Source organism: Abramis brama (genome assembly GCF_963993115.1).
Source record: "Abramis brama genome assembly, chromosome: 17".
Lineage (NCBI taxonomy): Eukaryota > Metazoa > Chordata > Actinopteri > Cypriniformes > Leuciscidae > Abramis > Abramis brama.
The window spans coordinates 25,325,990-25,341,752 of record NC_139979.1 but is presented as its reverse complement, the minus strand read 5'-3'; the positions used below and the strand labels follow the sequence as shown (position 1 = coordinate 25,341,752).

Genomic DNA, 15,763 nt, shown 5'->3' with positions numbered 1-15,763 from the left:
TTTTTTGTGAATTATACACATAGTGTCATTATCCACGATACAAATTGTTGCATTTTTGTATTGCGATATATTGTGACACGATATATTGTTACACCCCTAGAAATAATTTTTCACAGGTGTTTTGTTAGGTAATACAGGCGTTTTCAATGAAGGGATGTATCATGTAGTAATAATTTAGTATACATGTATAATGCTGTATGTGTGTGTGTGTGTGTATATATATATATATATATATATATATATGTATATGTATGTATATATGTATATGTGTATATATATATGTATATATATAAATATATGTGTATGTATATATATAAAATAAAAATCGATACTCATTTGCAAGTACTGATAGTGTGCGGGAGTTCCTTGTTTTCAGTTAATTACAAAGAAATGACCACATTAACAAAATAAGTAATATTAATATTCAATATGCCATGTTTCTCATTATATATATTACGTACGTCGTAGATTATTTTTCAACTTTTATTTCTTTTGTTTGTTTGTCTGCATAATAAGCCTACATAAATTCATCACACGTGTATTTTCTCCATGTGCTGGGAGTTTTTATAGTATGTTGTATGCCGGTGACATCAGCTGTGTGTTGAGCACTCATCCTGCTTTCCTCACATATAGTCCACAATGCACTGCACTGGACCAGCCAGAAACACACCGTCCTTCAGCCTCCATATCCGCGACTCTGATTTCGCTGAGCCGTAAACAGCATAGCTTATTCATGTTCCTCTGACATTATGATCAAATTAACTGTGATTTAGTGCCTAACTCATGACTAATAACATGACTTAATTCAGTGTTTTATCCGCAGCCTATATACCGAGCATGAAGTGATCTCGGTGGCCAAGGCCATGTTTTCCAGCAATAATTTCTCTTAGGATAAATTTAAATGCAAAATTGAGATAGAAGCTATAGATTTATGTGGCATGTTGTTGTCTTCATAGATGCATATGTGTGGTGTTTATGGAAGAGGAATATAGAGCAGTGTGTGTATATGTAGTATTAATGATTTCTGTAGAGAGTGGGGTTAAAGCTCTTGTTCTGAGGCTGTCTATGGAATGCTATGACATCAGTTCCCAGAAGCCACCTGGGAGACCAGTGGGATTCTTAATCATTGTCTCCATCTCTGTCTGGTTGGTTTGGTTAGAGTGAACCGACCTGGCCATTAGATGCTTTTTACATTCCTGTTTCTGTGCGTGTGTGTGTTTTACGATGAAGAAATCCTCCTGGTCAAAGGTCAAACAGTAGTGTGTGTAAGCGCACTGGGCTGGTGGGTAACACCCAGCCCCATCCTTCTCCTGAAGCGATTTAGAGTTTACATTTAAAAGCGCCTTCAGCCATCATGACATCTGCTCTTTTACTTAGACCTATTTACACAATGAAATAGGAAGGCTTTTTAATATTTTTGAATCGTAAGTCTGCAGATGTGAAACATTTTGCGCTCATATGCTGAAACCCGATCTAAAATCCTCATGTTCACCTCTTTAATTAATGGAAGGGCTAATGGTGTCCATCTCTTTGTTTGAAAGTAATTGCCTTTGCATTATTCATGCACTGTCCAGTTTGCACTATCGACTCCTTTTGTTGCGTAAAGTACTGGTCTATTAGGATGCATTTACACTGCAAGCCTAATGCTCCAGATGCAATAGGCTACATTTCATGTCTTTTTTTTTTTTGTCTCACCCATTTACATTCACTCAAGGCATAAATGAATAAATGAGAATTCTGTCATCATTTACACACCATGATGTTGTTTTAAACCTGTATGAGTTGCTTTGTTCTGTTGAACGCAAAAGAAGATATTCTGAATAATGTTGGTAACCAAACAGCTGCTGGACCCCATTGACTTTCATAGTATGGAAAGAAACCATTTTGTAACCAACATTCTTCAAAATGTCGTCTTTTGTGTTCAACAGAACAAAGAAACTCATACAGGTTTCAAACAACATCATGGTGAGTAAATGATGACAGCATTTTCATTTTTGGGTGAACTATCCTTTTAACAAGGTCTAATATATCTGGAGAAAGCTGTCAGCATGTCCCATTCATCTCAATCAGATAAAAATGTTTTAAGTAGCGAAAATGAACAAAATATGTTAATTGTTAGAACATATTTAAATTTCATTCTGATAATTTTCCATTAAAATTATGACCCAATATTTAAATGTGTTACAGTTCTTTTTAAGATTTAAATTAACTTTTTCACTCACCAGCCAATTTGGCCACTAAATTAAGTTACTGGCCATACAGACTTTCAACTAGCCAGAACAAAAATATCAGAACTAAACCAGGTTATCAAAATTGCTGCTTGGATTTAAATTTTAATATTATTATATCTGAAACAGAATCATTGAAAGACTTTCAGGTTTACAACAGTCAATCGTTATTTGCAGTGTAAATTACCATGTAAAATAAAATTGTAATAATAATCTTCTTACAAAACATTTATTTCAATGTTATTTCTGAATATAGCTCACTCCAAAGTGAATGTTTAATGATAAACGCATTGAAGATCTGGAAAGACTGTTATTTCATAAAGTGATCAGCTGTTTCTTCAAAGTCAGTGAACAGAATTCAGTGTATTGAAGCTTCTCCTCATTGACATCCATAAAAAAAAGTAGCCTCGGACATCTTATAGGTAATGAACACAGGATCTCATTCAAGGCGGTCGTCTAAAATCGAATTACTAGTAAACAGGCAAAAGTTCACTTCCAGAATGAACACAGTGCGGTCAGTGAGTTTGATTTTAGTTGTTTAGGTGGGGGAAAAGTGTAAATGGAAAGAGTGAGGGTGATCTGTATTATTTTTCATATATTTTTTATTCATGCCACAAAAACAAACGCTTATTACTGAAAAAAGCACTATACATAATCTGCCAGCCTACGATGAAGTCAGTATGTGCAAATATATGTCCCAAATTGTTGTTCATCGAAATGAATGTAAGTGGAGGGGTTTTGAAGAACGTTCCGAAGTCGTAGTTAGGATGTCACCAATAGATCCAGCTGTTGTGAAAGCATTCAAAAGAAGCCGCTTGTCAGTTGATCCTTTATTTATTTTTCTATGAGCTTGGTGCTGAAGTACTGATACTTTTTGTTTTGACTTCCCTCATTGACATTTTTGTAGTGTCAGGGTGAAAATTGAGGCTTTAAATCATAGGATGTTCAGAATAGCACTTAGTTTGTGCTATATGTTGACTGCCTGCTCTTGGTTAGTGTAAGCATGGGAAAGCATATCTGAAAGCTTGTTGTCTTCTTTCGCTTAAGGCTCTAGGTTAGGGGTCATCCCAAATAGCCAAAATGGATTCTATGTGGGATTAGTTGGGTCAATGAAGTACCATAGAGACCAACCCCTTCCCTGCTCCTCTTATGTGAACTATCCATCATTTTTGTGACATGAATGCAGATTCCTTTCCCTTTAGTTTAGTTCCCAACACTGAGTCACTGGAGCTAAGGATGAGTTGATTGGCTGGACATCTTTCATGTTTCCATAATATGTGATCATTCTTGCTTTTGGCCTGTGCTGAAAGTTGATCAATGAGAAGATATTAGAATCAAAAGTCTGGTTGTGTAAAACTAACGTGTCTCTTAGCTGAGCAACACTCAGTTCAAAACACTTCATGTTCAAAAGTTAAAGAATTTAAAAGAATACTTTTATTCAGCAAGGATGCATTAAATGAATCGAAAGTGACAGTAAGGTTTCTGTAAAGTGAAAGTGTAAACTAAAGTTTTCTATTTCAATAAAAAAAAAAAAAATCTGTTCCATTCATAAAAGGAAATGTTTTTAGGAGCACAATTGTTTTTATCATTGATGGTAATAAGATTTTTTTTTTTTTTTTACTAGTAACAAAGTCAATGGAAAAATAGCCAATTTATCAGGTTTTACACAAATCACCACTGACTCTCTCAGCTGTAAAAATGACCAAATTTAACTGTGATACAGAAAGGCCCATATGTAACCCATCAATGTTTTATTGCACTGATGTAGAACACGTTGTGTTTAATTCCTGTCTCAGGAACTCCATTACCTTGTGAAATTATCTTTTTTAACCATTTTCATTTGAACTCATCTCAGTGCTTTGCTATAGAATCTGGTGGTCCACTCCTAAAACGAACTGGACTCTCGGGAACCAAGACGCAAGCCATATGCAAGAGTCTTTCAGGGGTTAAGAGGAGTTTGCAGAGTGGGTTTTCCTACTACTGAGGCAACACTTAAGAGGAATGTGTTTCAGCACATTATGCAGTAAATCCCTCACTGATACGACATCTAGCTATCTATAAGACTTCCTCTATATATTTTCCCATTCGTAGTCAAAAACACTCTCGCGTTTCTAGTCCGTACAGTTTAATAAAGAGCATCTTTAAGAGAAAGCGCTTCACACATGGTTTTAACATGGCTTACTACGTTCCATCCTCCCCCAAGCCCTTCATGAAAGCATTTTAAAAGTGTCTGGCCAGAGGCTCTGCCCAGAGCTGTAAAGCAGGATGCAGTGAAAGAGCAACATATGTCTGAACATTTAATGCTGTTAGAGGAAGAAAGACAGATGTAGCCAGTCAGGATGGAGAAAGGGAGTGCACTCAGTAGGACCCACTGTGGAAACTTTTAGTAATTCCACCAGTCAAAACAGTCCGCAGCAAATTTTACCAGACGACCCACTTCTCCGTCTAGACTTCAGCTGTTTTATTTCAAGGCTCAAACAGCAATATTTTTTATTAAGAGTTATGTAGCAGGCCATTTGTCATGTTGAGACAACAAACAGACCTTTTGGTGTCATGGCCAGTCCATCCATTGGGCAGCAGATGAATTTTATGAGCCTGGGATGGTATTGGCCTGTATGTGAGCTCGTTGAATTTATTGCTTCATTCATGGAGACGCTGGAAATGCCATCCTGAAATACAGTAGCGCGTGGCACTGGACAGTGATGCATTCTAACGCAAGCAATTCAAGGGCCTTTCCAAGTCTGACATCATCATTACAGCTGTTCACCCTTCACCTCTTGACATTTCTACTTGCGTATGTGGAAAGTGGGTCTGCTTGGATTTGTGTGTGCCGGCGTGAGCTTTGAGGGGTTAGACGGCAATCCAGATGAAGTTTCTTCTCCCCATTTCCATAGAATACATACCAGCAATGCCACATGGAAGCACTTTCATAATTTTCAATAAGAAACCTCTGGCAGCTCATCAAAGAAGCTGTTATGGTATGCCGACTATGAGATAGTGATGGGTCTAGAGGTCTTTTTATTATTTGTGGGTACAGGACTTCAACTTTGATTCATTTTATGATCTGCATACTGCCACAGGGAGAACAAATACAATTGTGTATATTATATACATTCACTTTAGATTCGGGTCCAGTTCTCACTATTAACTATGACTTTTGCTAGCCTGGAAATCCAGACCTAAATCTAAAAGATTAATGGTCTGGCGTCGACTAATGAAAATCAGCCAGCTCGAGGGGCGGCACCAAGCATGCATTTGAAAATCTCACTGCACGCAATTGGATAACACTACGACCAATCACAATAAACCCCATACGCTACCAGCGGAGCTAACTGGTAGATTATACTCTTAGCGTATCCGGTCGGCAAAACAGCAAAAACGTCCTTCTTGCAAAGGAACGATTCGAGCGGCGTCTTCTGTTCCTGTTTTAGATAAAAAGCCAAGTCTAACTTGTTCATTGTAGTGGCCAAAGCCGTTTAAAAAAACTGGTGTTCATCCATAGCCATCTTGCAATGTTTACTAATGACTTCGACATCACAGCGCTGTCGTCATCTGTTTAGCTCGCCTCTGGCCCGCCTATATCAGATAACCCGATGTGATTGGTGCAGCTCAGATCGAGGGGCATATTTAATGAGCATCATTACGCCACACCAGAGTAACTCGCTGAGCAAATTCAACTTGTGCTCTCGCGAGAACTCTGGATTACCAGGGTAGACTTTTGCCTCAATAAAACTTAAATTACTGCTTATTAATGCTTACTGCTGTCCATCTGAGAACGTTTATCCAGTTGTGTACTGTCAAACTGTCCTGTCATAATAAAGGCAAAATAAATGTATAATATATTAGTTTTTAAGTAAAGAAATGTAACAAAAAATACAGGAATAAGTAAAACAAACCTAATATTAAGGCTAATTAAAATAAATATTTAGGAAGTGTGTAGAATTAAGGGCAATGAATGTCAGTAGAAAACCTGTACTTGGAGTTGATTTGTGAATTTATTGGCCTATGCTATGTTTTCCATTTACCAGTGGCAGCACAGCAACTGAAGACAGCTCATTGGGTCTCATTCACTATTTCATATTTGTACACATAGGAGAATGTTAAGCAATGAAGCACATGAGACCGGAGTAGTGAACTTAATCCATCTTGTTCACTGATCACTTAAGTTCTCCACACATTGTCATTACACAACACTTTAACTGTTCATACTTACTGTTTCACAATAGTAGTCACCAATGCAATTTACTCATGAACACAACATTTTTCCCTTTTTTAAAGAAGTTACATCACCAATGCAAACACATCCACTCATCAGATCCAGAACAGCACATCAGATCTTAGTGTCGTACACTATGCAAGGTCAGACTCTCGGGAGGCCGTGGAGCCATATGCATAATCACGTCAAAGCAGCTGATACACGCCACATTCATAAGTCAACACCATTGCTGAGTGTTTTCACCTTAAAACAGTAGTGAACCAAAGACGGTCTCAAAAACGTCACAAACTACCTTGTAACCAATCAGGTCAACGTGCGGGCGAGCTTTACCATATCATCATTACTATGCTGTGAAGCAGGGGAGTCTCAAGAGATGCCAGGTTATGAATATGAAATATCAGGTACATTTAGCAATATAGAGGTTGGATTATTTATATTATTATGTAATAATGAACTATATGCCTTTCTCCACTGACTTTCTGAGTTGTTCAATGTGCTTCTGATGATTTTTAGAAGGCAGCTGTCTGACTCTGAGATGGTGAACAGGAACATGGTGTGTGTATTATTAGCAACACAATAGCAACAAGCAAAAGGCTCATATTAATTACTATTATATGTCCAACATGTCCATGATAGAAGCAGTCCATGTCTTTCCATCACTAAGAACGTATGTCTTTTGGCAACCTTGAGCGGGTCAGTAAACATTCTGTGTCCCTTAGGAACATTCAAGGTGTTCCTTACCTTTATCCCCCTCCTGAAAACAAGGAGTGCATGCACGGTACACCTGGAAGAATTCAGTAACCTGTGGTATGTAAGCCATGGAAGCCTTACAGGTGACAAATATTCCTTCCAGAAAAGCAGCAGATGTAAACTTAACAACGTTATCAGTAACAATACTCAATGGATTTCCATAGCAGCTGGACACTGATGACCGAAACTAAACCACAGAATCTGTAGTGGCAGTGTGAGTAAAGGAGACCTCAGGCTATTTGCTGTAATAGTTCAGGTTATAGCAAACCTGCATGTGGATGTAGAAGTGTCAAATGGCCATGGCCCATCTGGCAGCGGCACCGGCTGGAGAGGAGCAGGATGTGTGTGACTTAACAGTTTTGTCATTGAGCTGACAATCGTGACAGGAACAGACAGCATCATGAACCTGAGCCATCCTCAAAAGCAGTTCAAACACAATACACCTTTTAGGCCTATACAGACTACGTTTGAAAGCAGATTTTTTACACAGATGAGACCCACTGTTCAAATCAGTTTTGTTTTGGAGATCAGCTGCTAGCAAGTAAGTTATTTTCAGGTTAATGCTTTCACTCTTAAAACCTAAACAAGTGGAAAGGCCAACATCAACAAAGGATTGAGGCTTGTCACTCAAAGTATAATCTCATTGATGTAATCCAATTCCAGTGCTATTATAACGTGACCACCATTCCTGATACAGTGCTTTCATTATTTAGTTTATATGTGAGGTTACGTGTTAGCAAAGCTCGACTGTTGACGCAGCCAATGCTAATGGTATATATTGTTGTGCCAGCCTCTCTTATGGGCAACTAAAAGTGCAAAGGAAATACAACTCTTCATTTAGTAAAACCAGACCAAGCCTCAGCCACCTGTACGGCATGTCTGTACAAACTCATTCACGCTTCACTAAAACACTTCACACGCGCACTCCGGAATCCAATGTGCCAGAGGCCCAGCTGATTTTGTTTTTGCCCCTCATGAGCAGCCAGTAAGGTCCTTTAAATGGGCAGACACCTCCCACAGCGGGTGGAAGGGTGGAGGGCCATGTGGTTCTGTGTGTGTTGAGAGAGAGAAAATTTTGTCCATGTGTGTTTTGGGAAAAGAGAGAACCTCAAAGGGGATGTGTGACTTCCCAGAAAAAAAGATTGGAAAGCAGAGGGCAGTTTAAGTTTGCCTGACGGTTACTTCATAGTGCTTGAATTAGAGTGGTCCTCTGGTCTTTAAACAAAGTTTTACCCTTTAGCCTTGACTTTAAACCTACCATCGCCTGTCATTCTAGATTTAATGCTGGTGGTTATAATTTAACTAAAAATATTAAGATGGGAAACATTGTGGTTATAATTTGAAAATGCATTATTATAAAATTGTTGATCTTGAAAGTTATATTGTCATTCTTATAACATATGCATCTGTTTTTTTAGTTTTTTTTTAGCTTTTGATATGATGGTAGTTCTGTCAAACAGGTCCGTCATGGGTAATCCCTCTTCCTCAGCTGGACTTTGTCATGGTGAAGAACAAAGGAAAATTGGATTTGGTTTCTTGCAAACCTTTTTTGCAACCAAAGAACGTTGCTCGGTCATGATGAAGGTGTAAATCACTAAGATTCACAATCCAATATTATGATACTTGGACCATGATCTGCTACATAGTATTTTTATTTTATGATGCATAAAGTATTAAGATACACCTCAACAAATGTATTTTATTATACTGCAGTAACGTGGCATCACTTAAAAAAAAATCAGATCAGGCATGTTCTCTGTTATGCCTTAAAGCTAAAGTGAACCCACATGTGTGCTCCAATGTGGTCAAGGCATTGCAAATCTGTTCAGATACATTTATTTTCTTCATAGGGATCTTTATGCAGTTTGCAACTGTTTACTTTTGTAGTTTCTAATGCATGCATCATGATTACAATTACTCCTATGCATGGATTTGAACAAACACATAATCATAACTATTAGTCTTCAGCGCTAATACTAATTTTGTCAGCTATTTTTTAATGAATTAGTCCTGTCAAAAGGTAGCCTAGAAATCTAGACGCACCCTAGCGGCAGCAAAATTTATTTTTTGCAGCCAGGGTAGTCTAGCAACTCTCCATTGACTTTCGAGCTGGAAAAACCAAACTCTAGTCAGGCCAATCACATCGTGTATAGAGTAGGCGGGGCGGGTTTAACATAATGGCGACAGAGTTGCGACGGTTCCCTGCTACTTGAAAACAAAGAATGGCTGCTGCTGGCGAACAGCGGTCTTTCGAATCAGCTTTGGCCGCGACTCTAGAGGACTTGGAGTTAAAGGGATAGTTCACCCAAAAATGAAAATTCTGTCATCATTTACTCACCCTCAAGTTCCAAGTTCCAACCCTGTATGAGTTTCTTTGTTCTGCTGAACACAAAGGAAGATATTTGGAAGAATGTTTGTAACCAAACAGATCTCGGTCCCCATTGACTACCATAGTATATATTTTTTCCTACTATGGAAGTCAATGGGGACCGAGATCTGTTGATTACAAACATTCTTCCAAATATCTTCCTTTTGTGTTCAGCAGAACAAAGAAACTCATACAGGTTTGGAACAACTTGAGGGTGAGTAAATGATGACAGAATTTTCATTTTTGGGTGAACTATCCCTTTAAGCTGTTCTTTGAGAAAAGAACAAAGAACGGCACTTAAGTCATTCTTTAAAAAGAAAGATGTGTTCGTAGTTTTGCCGACCAGATACGGCAAAAGTTTAATCTATCAACTAGCTCCGCTGGTGGGAAAACGCTCTGGTTGGTTGTAGCGCTATCCTATTGCGTGCAGAGGGAATTTGAAAGACAACCGTTTATCCAACCCCTCGGATTGAGCCGTGTCTATGGTGAGTTGCCGGACCTAACATCTTGATGTAGGTCTGGCTTGCCAGGCTAGTCAAATGGACATTTTAGTCGACAAAACCCCGGTTTCACAGACAAATGCTTAAGCCTCTAGGTCCTAGACTACAATGCATGTTTGAGCTGTTTTAACTGAATGCAACTTGCACTGGCATATCTAAAAATATGTCCGTGCCATTGTTGTGTCTCAAGATGCAAACCAGTGATGTTTTTTTTGTTTTTGTTTTTCTAAGGCACGTTTATAAAATCTACTTAAATGTCCTAATTAAACTAAGGTCTAATCCTGGCTTATCTAAACCCTGTCTGTGAAACCAGGCCTAAATGTCTTGAGTATTTTAGCCTAGTTTTAATCAGTTAAAACATTGTTGCATAATGATTAAATGATAATCAAGATTATTTTGCTCAAATTATAATCACAACAGTCATTTTCAACTCTTTTTGAGATGTATTTTTACAAAAGATGCGCCTTCAGTTTTTTTTTTTCTTAAAATGGTTAAAGCAGGGATGGGCAGCTTCGGTCCTGGAGGGCCACTGTCCTACAGAGTTTAGCTTCAACCCTAATCAAACACACCTGAACAAGCTAATCAAGGTCCTCAGGATTACTAGAAAATTACAGGCAGGTGATTTTTTCAGGGTTGGAGCTAAACTCTGTAGGACAGTGGCCCTCCAGGACCGAAGTTGCCCATCCCTGCATTAAAGGTATAGTGGAGGATCTTTCCGAATTTTAGATAAGACCCGCCCTCTCCACTTTTTGAATAAGTTTGATTGATTCACCAGAATGATTGACAATTAGGAGGACCAATAGTATAGGTGATCCACCCGGAAGTAAAAAATCCTCCGCTATACCTTTAAAGGTTTGTTTGCAGATTTAGTCACGAACATGCAGACTGACTGAATGACACTTTAAATTAAGCTAAACTCCAGCTCACTTGTTTGTCTTTGTTTTCAGTGGCGCTTCCGCATTGTAGAGAGAGCGCGAGCGCATGGTTGCCAGATCGCAAAGATTAAGTAAAACACCAGGCAGAAAAAGAATGAATGAAAGCTCGTAGTTGAGGTCTATACAGCAAAACTAAGAGTTTTTGGTAAAGTTTTTATTTTTTAACTTCATTAAGGCTTGTCTTTTTTGTCAACGATATTGCATATTGATAGTCACAGTTATTATTTAGTGACATTAGTGTAGTCTCATCATTCTCCTCTTATGATCTTAGTCATAGAAAACAAAGGTCTTTGACAAACATTTTTCATCATGGTTTTTAACGAAATTAACACTATTCAGCAGATACTTTGTCTTACAACATTGCGACTGTTGTATTACATAAGAGATTCTGACTTGTGATTTTCATTTTTTTATTTTGTTTTCGTGTGCAATAAAATGGAGACAAATTACATTTAAGGAGGGACCTAAGCCATATCTAAGGACTAGAATGTCAAAACTGGAGATTTGGTGGTGAACCTTTTTGACCTGAAGGCCCACCCAATATCCAACATAATCTTTGTGTTGAGATTACCCCCCACCTTGTTGTCAAACTTTGATTTATTTACGATGTCAGAGGATCCTGATTCTTTGTTCCTCAACAAAAACAGTAGTTATTGAGGGAGAAAAAAGACAATTCATATATTATATATGTATTATGTATTAAGCTCACCAAAATTGGAGCTTCATCAGAGCCTACATTCAGCAGGACACTTGTCTGTTTTCTGAGGAATTAACTTGCTCTTTTTTTTTTTATCTCAGAGAAGGGAAACTCTATCTTTCCACACCTGTTTTAAAGGAAAACTGGTGGTTGCCACAGGCACAACAAGAGGCCCCAATCCCGAGAGAGAGTCAATGGGGGTGGGGAAGATAAAAAGTTGAGTCCAGTATGGAAGATAATAGATGTCAATGCATAGGCAGGAAAAGAAGCATGAGTACTTTGTCAAAGATTAATATACCAGTCCTTACAGTGACAGTTTTAGCGTAAGAAGCCGCCAACAGGAAAGCTGTTAATCTGTATTTATAACACAGATAGTTCCAGTCCTTGATTCTGATTGGTTGAGCCGCGTTCAAAGCCGTTGTAAATTACTCAACAAACATACACCTGTGACCGCATTACATTAGTGTTACTGTGCAACTGCCGTTTGTGATTCTTTGTTGCTGCATGTTGCTTAGCAACCTCTTTGGAACTACATTGCTTGGTGGGGGAATAAATGTGTTACAACGTTATATTTTTTGTTGCTGGTGTTTATTTTATGAATAAAATAAATATTAAAATCAATATCTTTGTGGAGTAACCGTTTTATAAAAACAATAAGCCCCTTGAAGCCGTGTTTTACAGTGGATTTAGAACACTAGAGGAAAAAATGCATCAGCCACATAGCCATTGAAAATCCCATTCCCTCATGCTGTTTTCCACATCACCGGGGACAACAATTTCCCTTTAAAGATGCAAATAAGTAAATATGACAAAAAAAGTATCATGCCACGCTAAGCGGTCACCATTAAAACTGTTTATATTTTATACTTTGGACTTAACAGTTGGTGTGAAGTTATTTTGAACAAAATCAGGCCAAAACAGAGTTTGTTTGGAGTCATTTTTGGAGTTCGAAACTGCTTTCCAAAGTAAACTTTCAAACTACCATTTAGTCCGTGCTGATTGCGTAATAGGTAGGCGTGCTCTGCGGCTCCACATTCTTTGACATGGAAATCTTCTCGGGTTCATTTTTTTTATTCAGTCCGTCAAGGTCAGACGCAAGTAAAATATAAACACACTGGAGAGCTGCTTTATAGTAGAAATAGTAGTAGAATTATGTTTTTTTTTTCATGTTTAATACTATAACATGTTTAATACTATAAACCTGCTTGATTTAAAATAGTATATTGTTCTATATAAATAAATGTGACATGTCTTGACTTACCTGGAGTGCCACTATGATCAGATGCTTTCTTAATGGTTTTCTCACCTCTGTGAGTATTTTGTAATTGAGAGGAAAGCATGCATCACATATTTATATATTCATATAAATGTTGCTTCCAGCAGAGAGGAAAACAAAAAAGAACTTCCCTGTGACTATATTGGGGCCTTAATGCAAAGTCGCTGGATCCATCAGCTGCTGCTAATATAGTTATGCTACATATTGTGCCTGTGAGAAAAGACATCGGAACATGGGAATCCTGGGTGATAGGTTTCCTCCCACCACCTCTCTGTTGCTTCCTGCTAATTCCAGTCACTCCGAAAAGCCTCTTCCCAAAAAGTGCTTCCATGTGCCCTCTGTGCGCACTAGTGCAGTTGTAGCATCTGGTCCACAGAGAGGGGACACGCTTTTTACGAGCAGGTAACTCGAGTGGAATCACGACTCTAGATTTACATGCAGCTGCTGCAGCCGTATAGCCAAGTGAGATATAATTAGCGTTTGATCTGGTCTTTGGTAAAGTCATTGGGTTGCAGGAAGGCGGTCTAGTGGGGTTTGAAAAGGAATACTGTACCTGACACTGAGTTTGAGCTTGACTCTCAGGAAGGTGAAGAATTTGTTTGGGTGAGATAGAGTTCAGGTCAATTACACGGTTTTGGCTTTGTTATTAATCTCAGGAAAATTATCCTGAATTGATTATCCAATGCATTATCTTAAACATACTATATTAAATTTTTTAGATTATTTGAGATTATTATTTTTTATTTGGATTCGAGATTATTTTTATTTTTATTCATTTATTTTCCTAAAGGTAATTAGAAGGTTCGTCTTTTGATTGAAAGTCTTGTTTATTTAATGTGTCAAGTATCTTAAAACAACAATGAAGTGACTCCCAAATGGATCAGAGGATTGACAGAACAATAGACTCCAAGCAATCCATCAGCAGGCTGTCGGAACACAGGAAACCCAAAGCAGGGCTGAGTTCCTGTTTTGGGGGAGATCTTTTACTTTGTCAAGTTATTTGAGACTTCAGATTCTTTGTTGCGTGTCATGGCATTCTTTCTGTTTAAATAGAATGTTAAGTTTGTGGCAGAATTAAAGTAGTCTTGCTTATTGTAACTGCATGAATGGAAGTAGCATTTTGCGAGATTCTCTACATATTTTATATGAAACCTATTTATTGACTAGCTGTCTGAACAATTAGATGGCAAAACCTTGACAAAACACAATGTAAACAACTAAAGCACAGCATGTCAACAGGCTAATTTTAGATTAAAATATATACTCCTTTTTTTTTTTTTTTATCTAAAAAGAACTCTAGGTAAACTAGTTACCAGTAATTGACTAGTTGGTTGTTGGACGATTGTTACTCATCCCTAGTAGATATAAAATACATTTAATGCATGGTAATGAACGCAAGTTTATTAAAATAATTTTTTTTCTTTTTTTTTCTTTTTTTTTCCTCTTGAGTTAAATGTTCTGGTTTGAGCGTGCTTCTATAACCATATACGTGATAAACACATCTCCCTATTACATGTAAACATTTATAGTCTTGGCAGTTAACCAATGTAACTGTTTATGAGCTCTATATTATAGAGTGGTTTTAGTGTAAGCATGGCCTTTGCTTTCACATACACTGATGACATCTCACAATCTGCCTGCTTGCTTTTCACACTTGTTGAATTAACTTTTACATTTATTTTATGTGTACTATAAAACATAGAGGAACACATTTACAATTTGGATCACACTGCATGTCAGTCTTGCCTGCGGAATCCATTGCTGGCCGTTTTTGGTCTTCCGAGCAAGTCGATTTTTTTTTTTTTTTTTTTTTTTTTTTTGTTTCTAAATTCCCATTTTAGTAATTAGAAAAATTCCAGCATCCTTAAAAGTAGTATTATAATATGGAAAAATATTTAAATGTTGTTGCTGTTAGGCAGAAACCTTGCATCTCTAAAAATGTTATTTTTCAGGAAATGGAAAAAACTAATTTTTTTAAACACTGCATAATCAAAGTTGATGTGAGACACTTGGTGTGTCATATTAACATTTTTACCTAAATCAAGCTGAAATGAAGTTATGAGGTTTTCGATCTGCGAATTTTGGACACAAGTGTTTTGTCATTAGAACGGCAGTAAGTGCATCGCGTTACGTTTTCATCAACATACAGGTTATAAAGTTTATATGTAATATGTAAACGAAAGATTTTCTAAAAAGTGATCTTAAAACAAGATTCATAAACGTCAGGATGTTTGTATCCAGTCAGTCTCCTGCCAAAAAACACATTAAAGGATTATTGTCGTCATTATCATTGCTTGAGTCTTCGAAGAAATTCATTCACATGCAATGCACTGCAGTCGAACACTCAATAAATTGTGCTGCAGATCTGTTAATTTCACACCGTTTGTACTGTTTCCTTTCACAGGTGCTGCGTTTTTTCTGCGACAGCTGCTCTGTGCCGATCTGTAGGGAGTGCAGCTTGGGCAGACACGCAGGTCACAGTTTCACCTACCTTCAGGAAGCACTGCAGGACTCCAGAGCGCTGACAATCCAGCTGCTCGCAGACGCACAGCAGGGCAGACAGGCCATACAGGTCAGTGGACCAACAGTCTCTAATAAACGGACATCAGCACAAACCTGCTGGGTATTTTCTTCCTTTATCATTCCTGCTGTTTTACTTGAACCTCAGTGTCTTTTTACCAGGTGCAAGACTTCCACTCGCTTCATTTTCTTTACTCTGATTACCAAAAGTAATAAATAAGGGCAATAAATAGATTGACAAATGGAATTCATTGAGTGTTGTTTAGTGTGGTG

At 37.8% G+C, this 15,763-nt stretch overlaps 1 protein-coding gene across 1 annotated transcript in view; it reads left to right on the top strand.

The window, feature by feature from the left end:
• Positions 1–15,763, top strand: part of trim71 (tripartite motif containing 71, E3 ubiquitin protein ligase) — a 30,282-nt gene that overhangs the window by 3,644 nt on the left and 10,875 nt on the right. Inside the window, exon 2 of the mRNA XM_084088595.1 lies at positions 15,375–15,542. Within this exon, the coding sequence (XP_083944721.1) occupies positions 15,375–15,542 (168 nt within the window). The remainder of the gene's footprint in view (positions 1–15,374; positions 15,543–15,763) is intronic.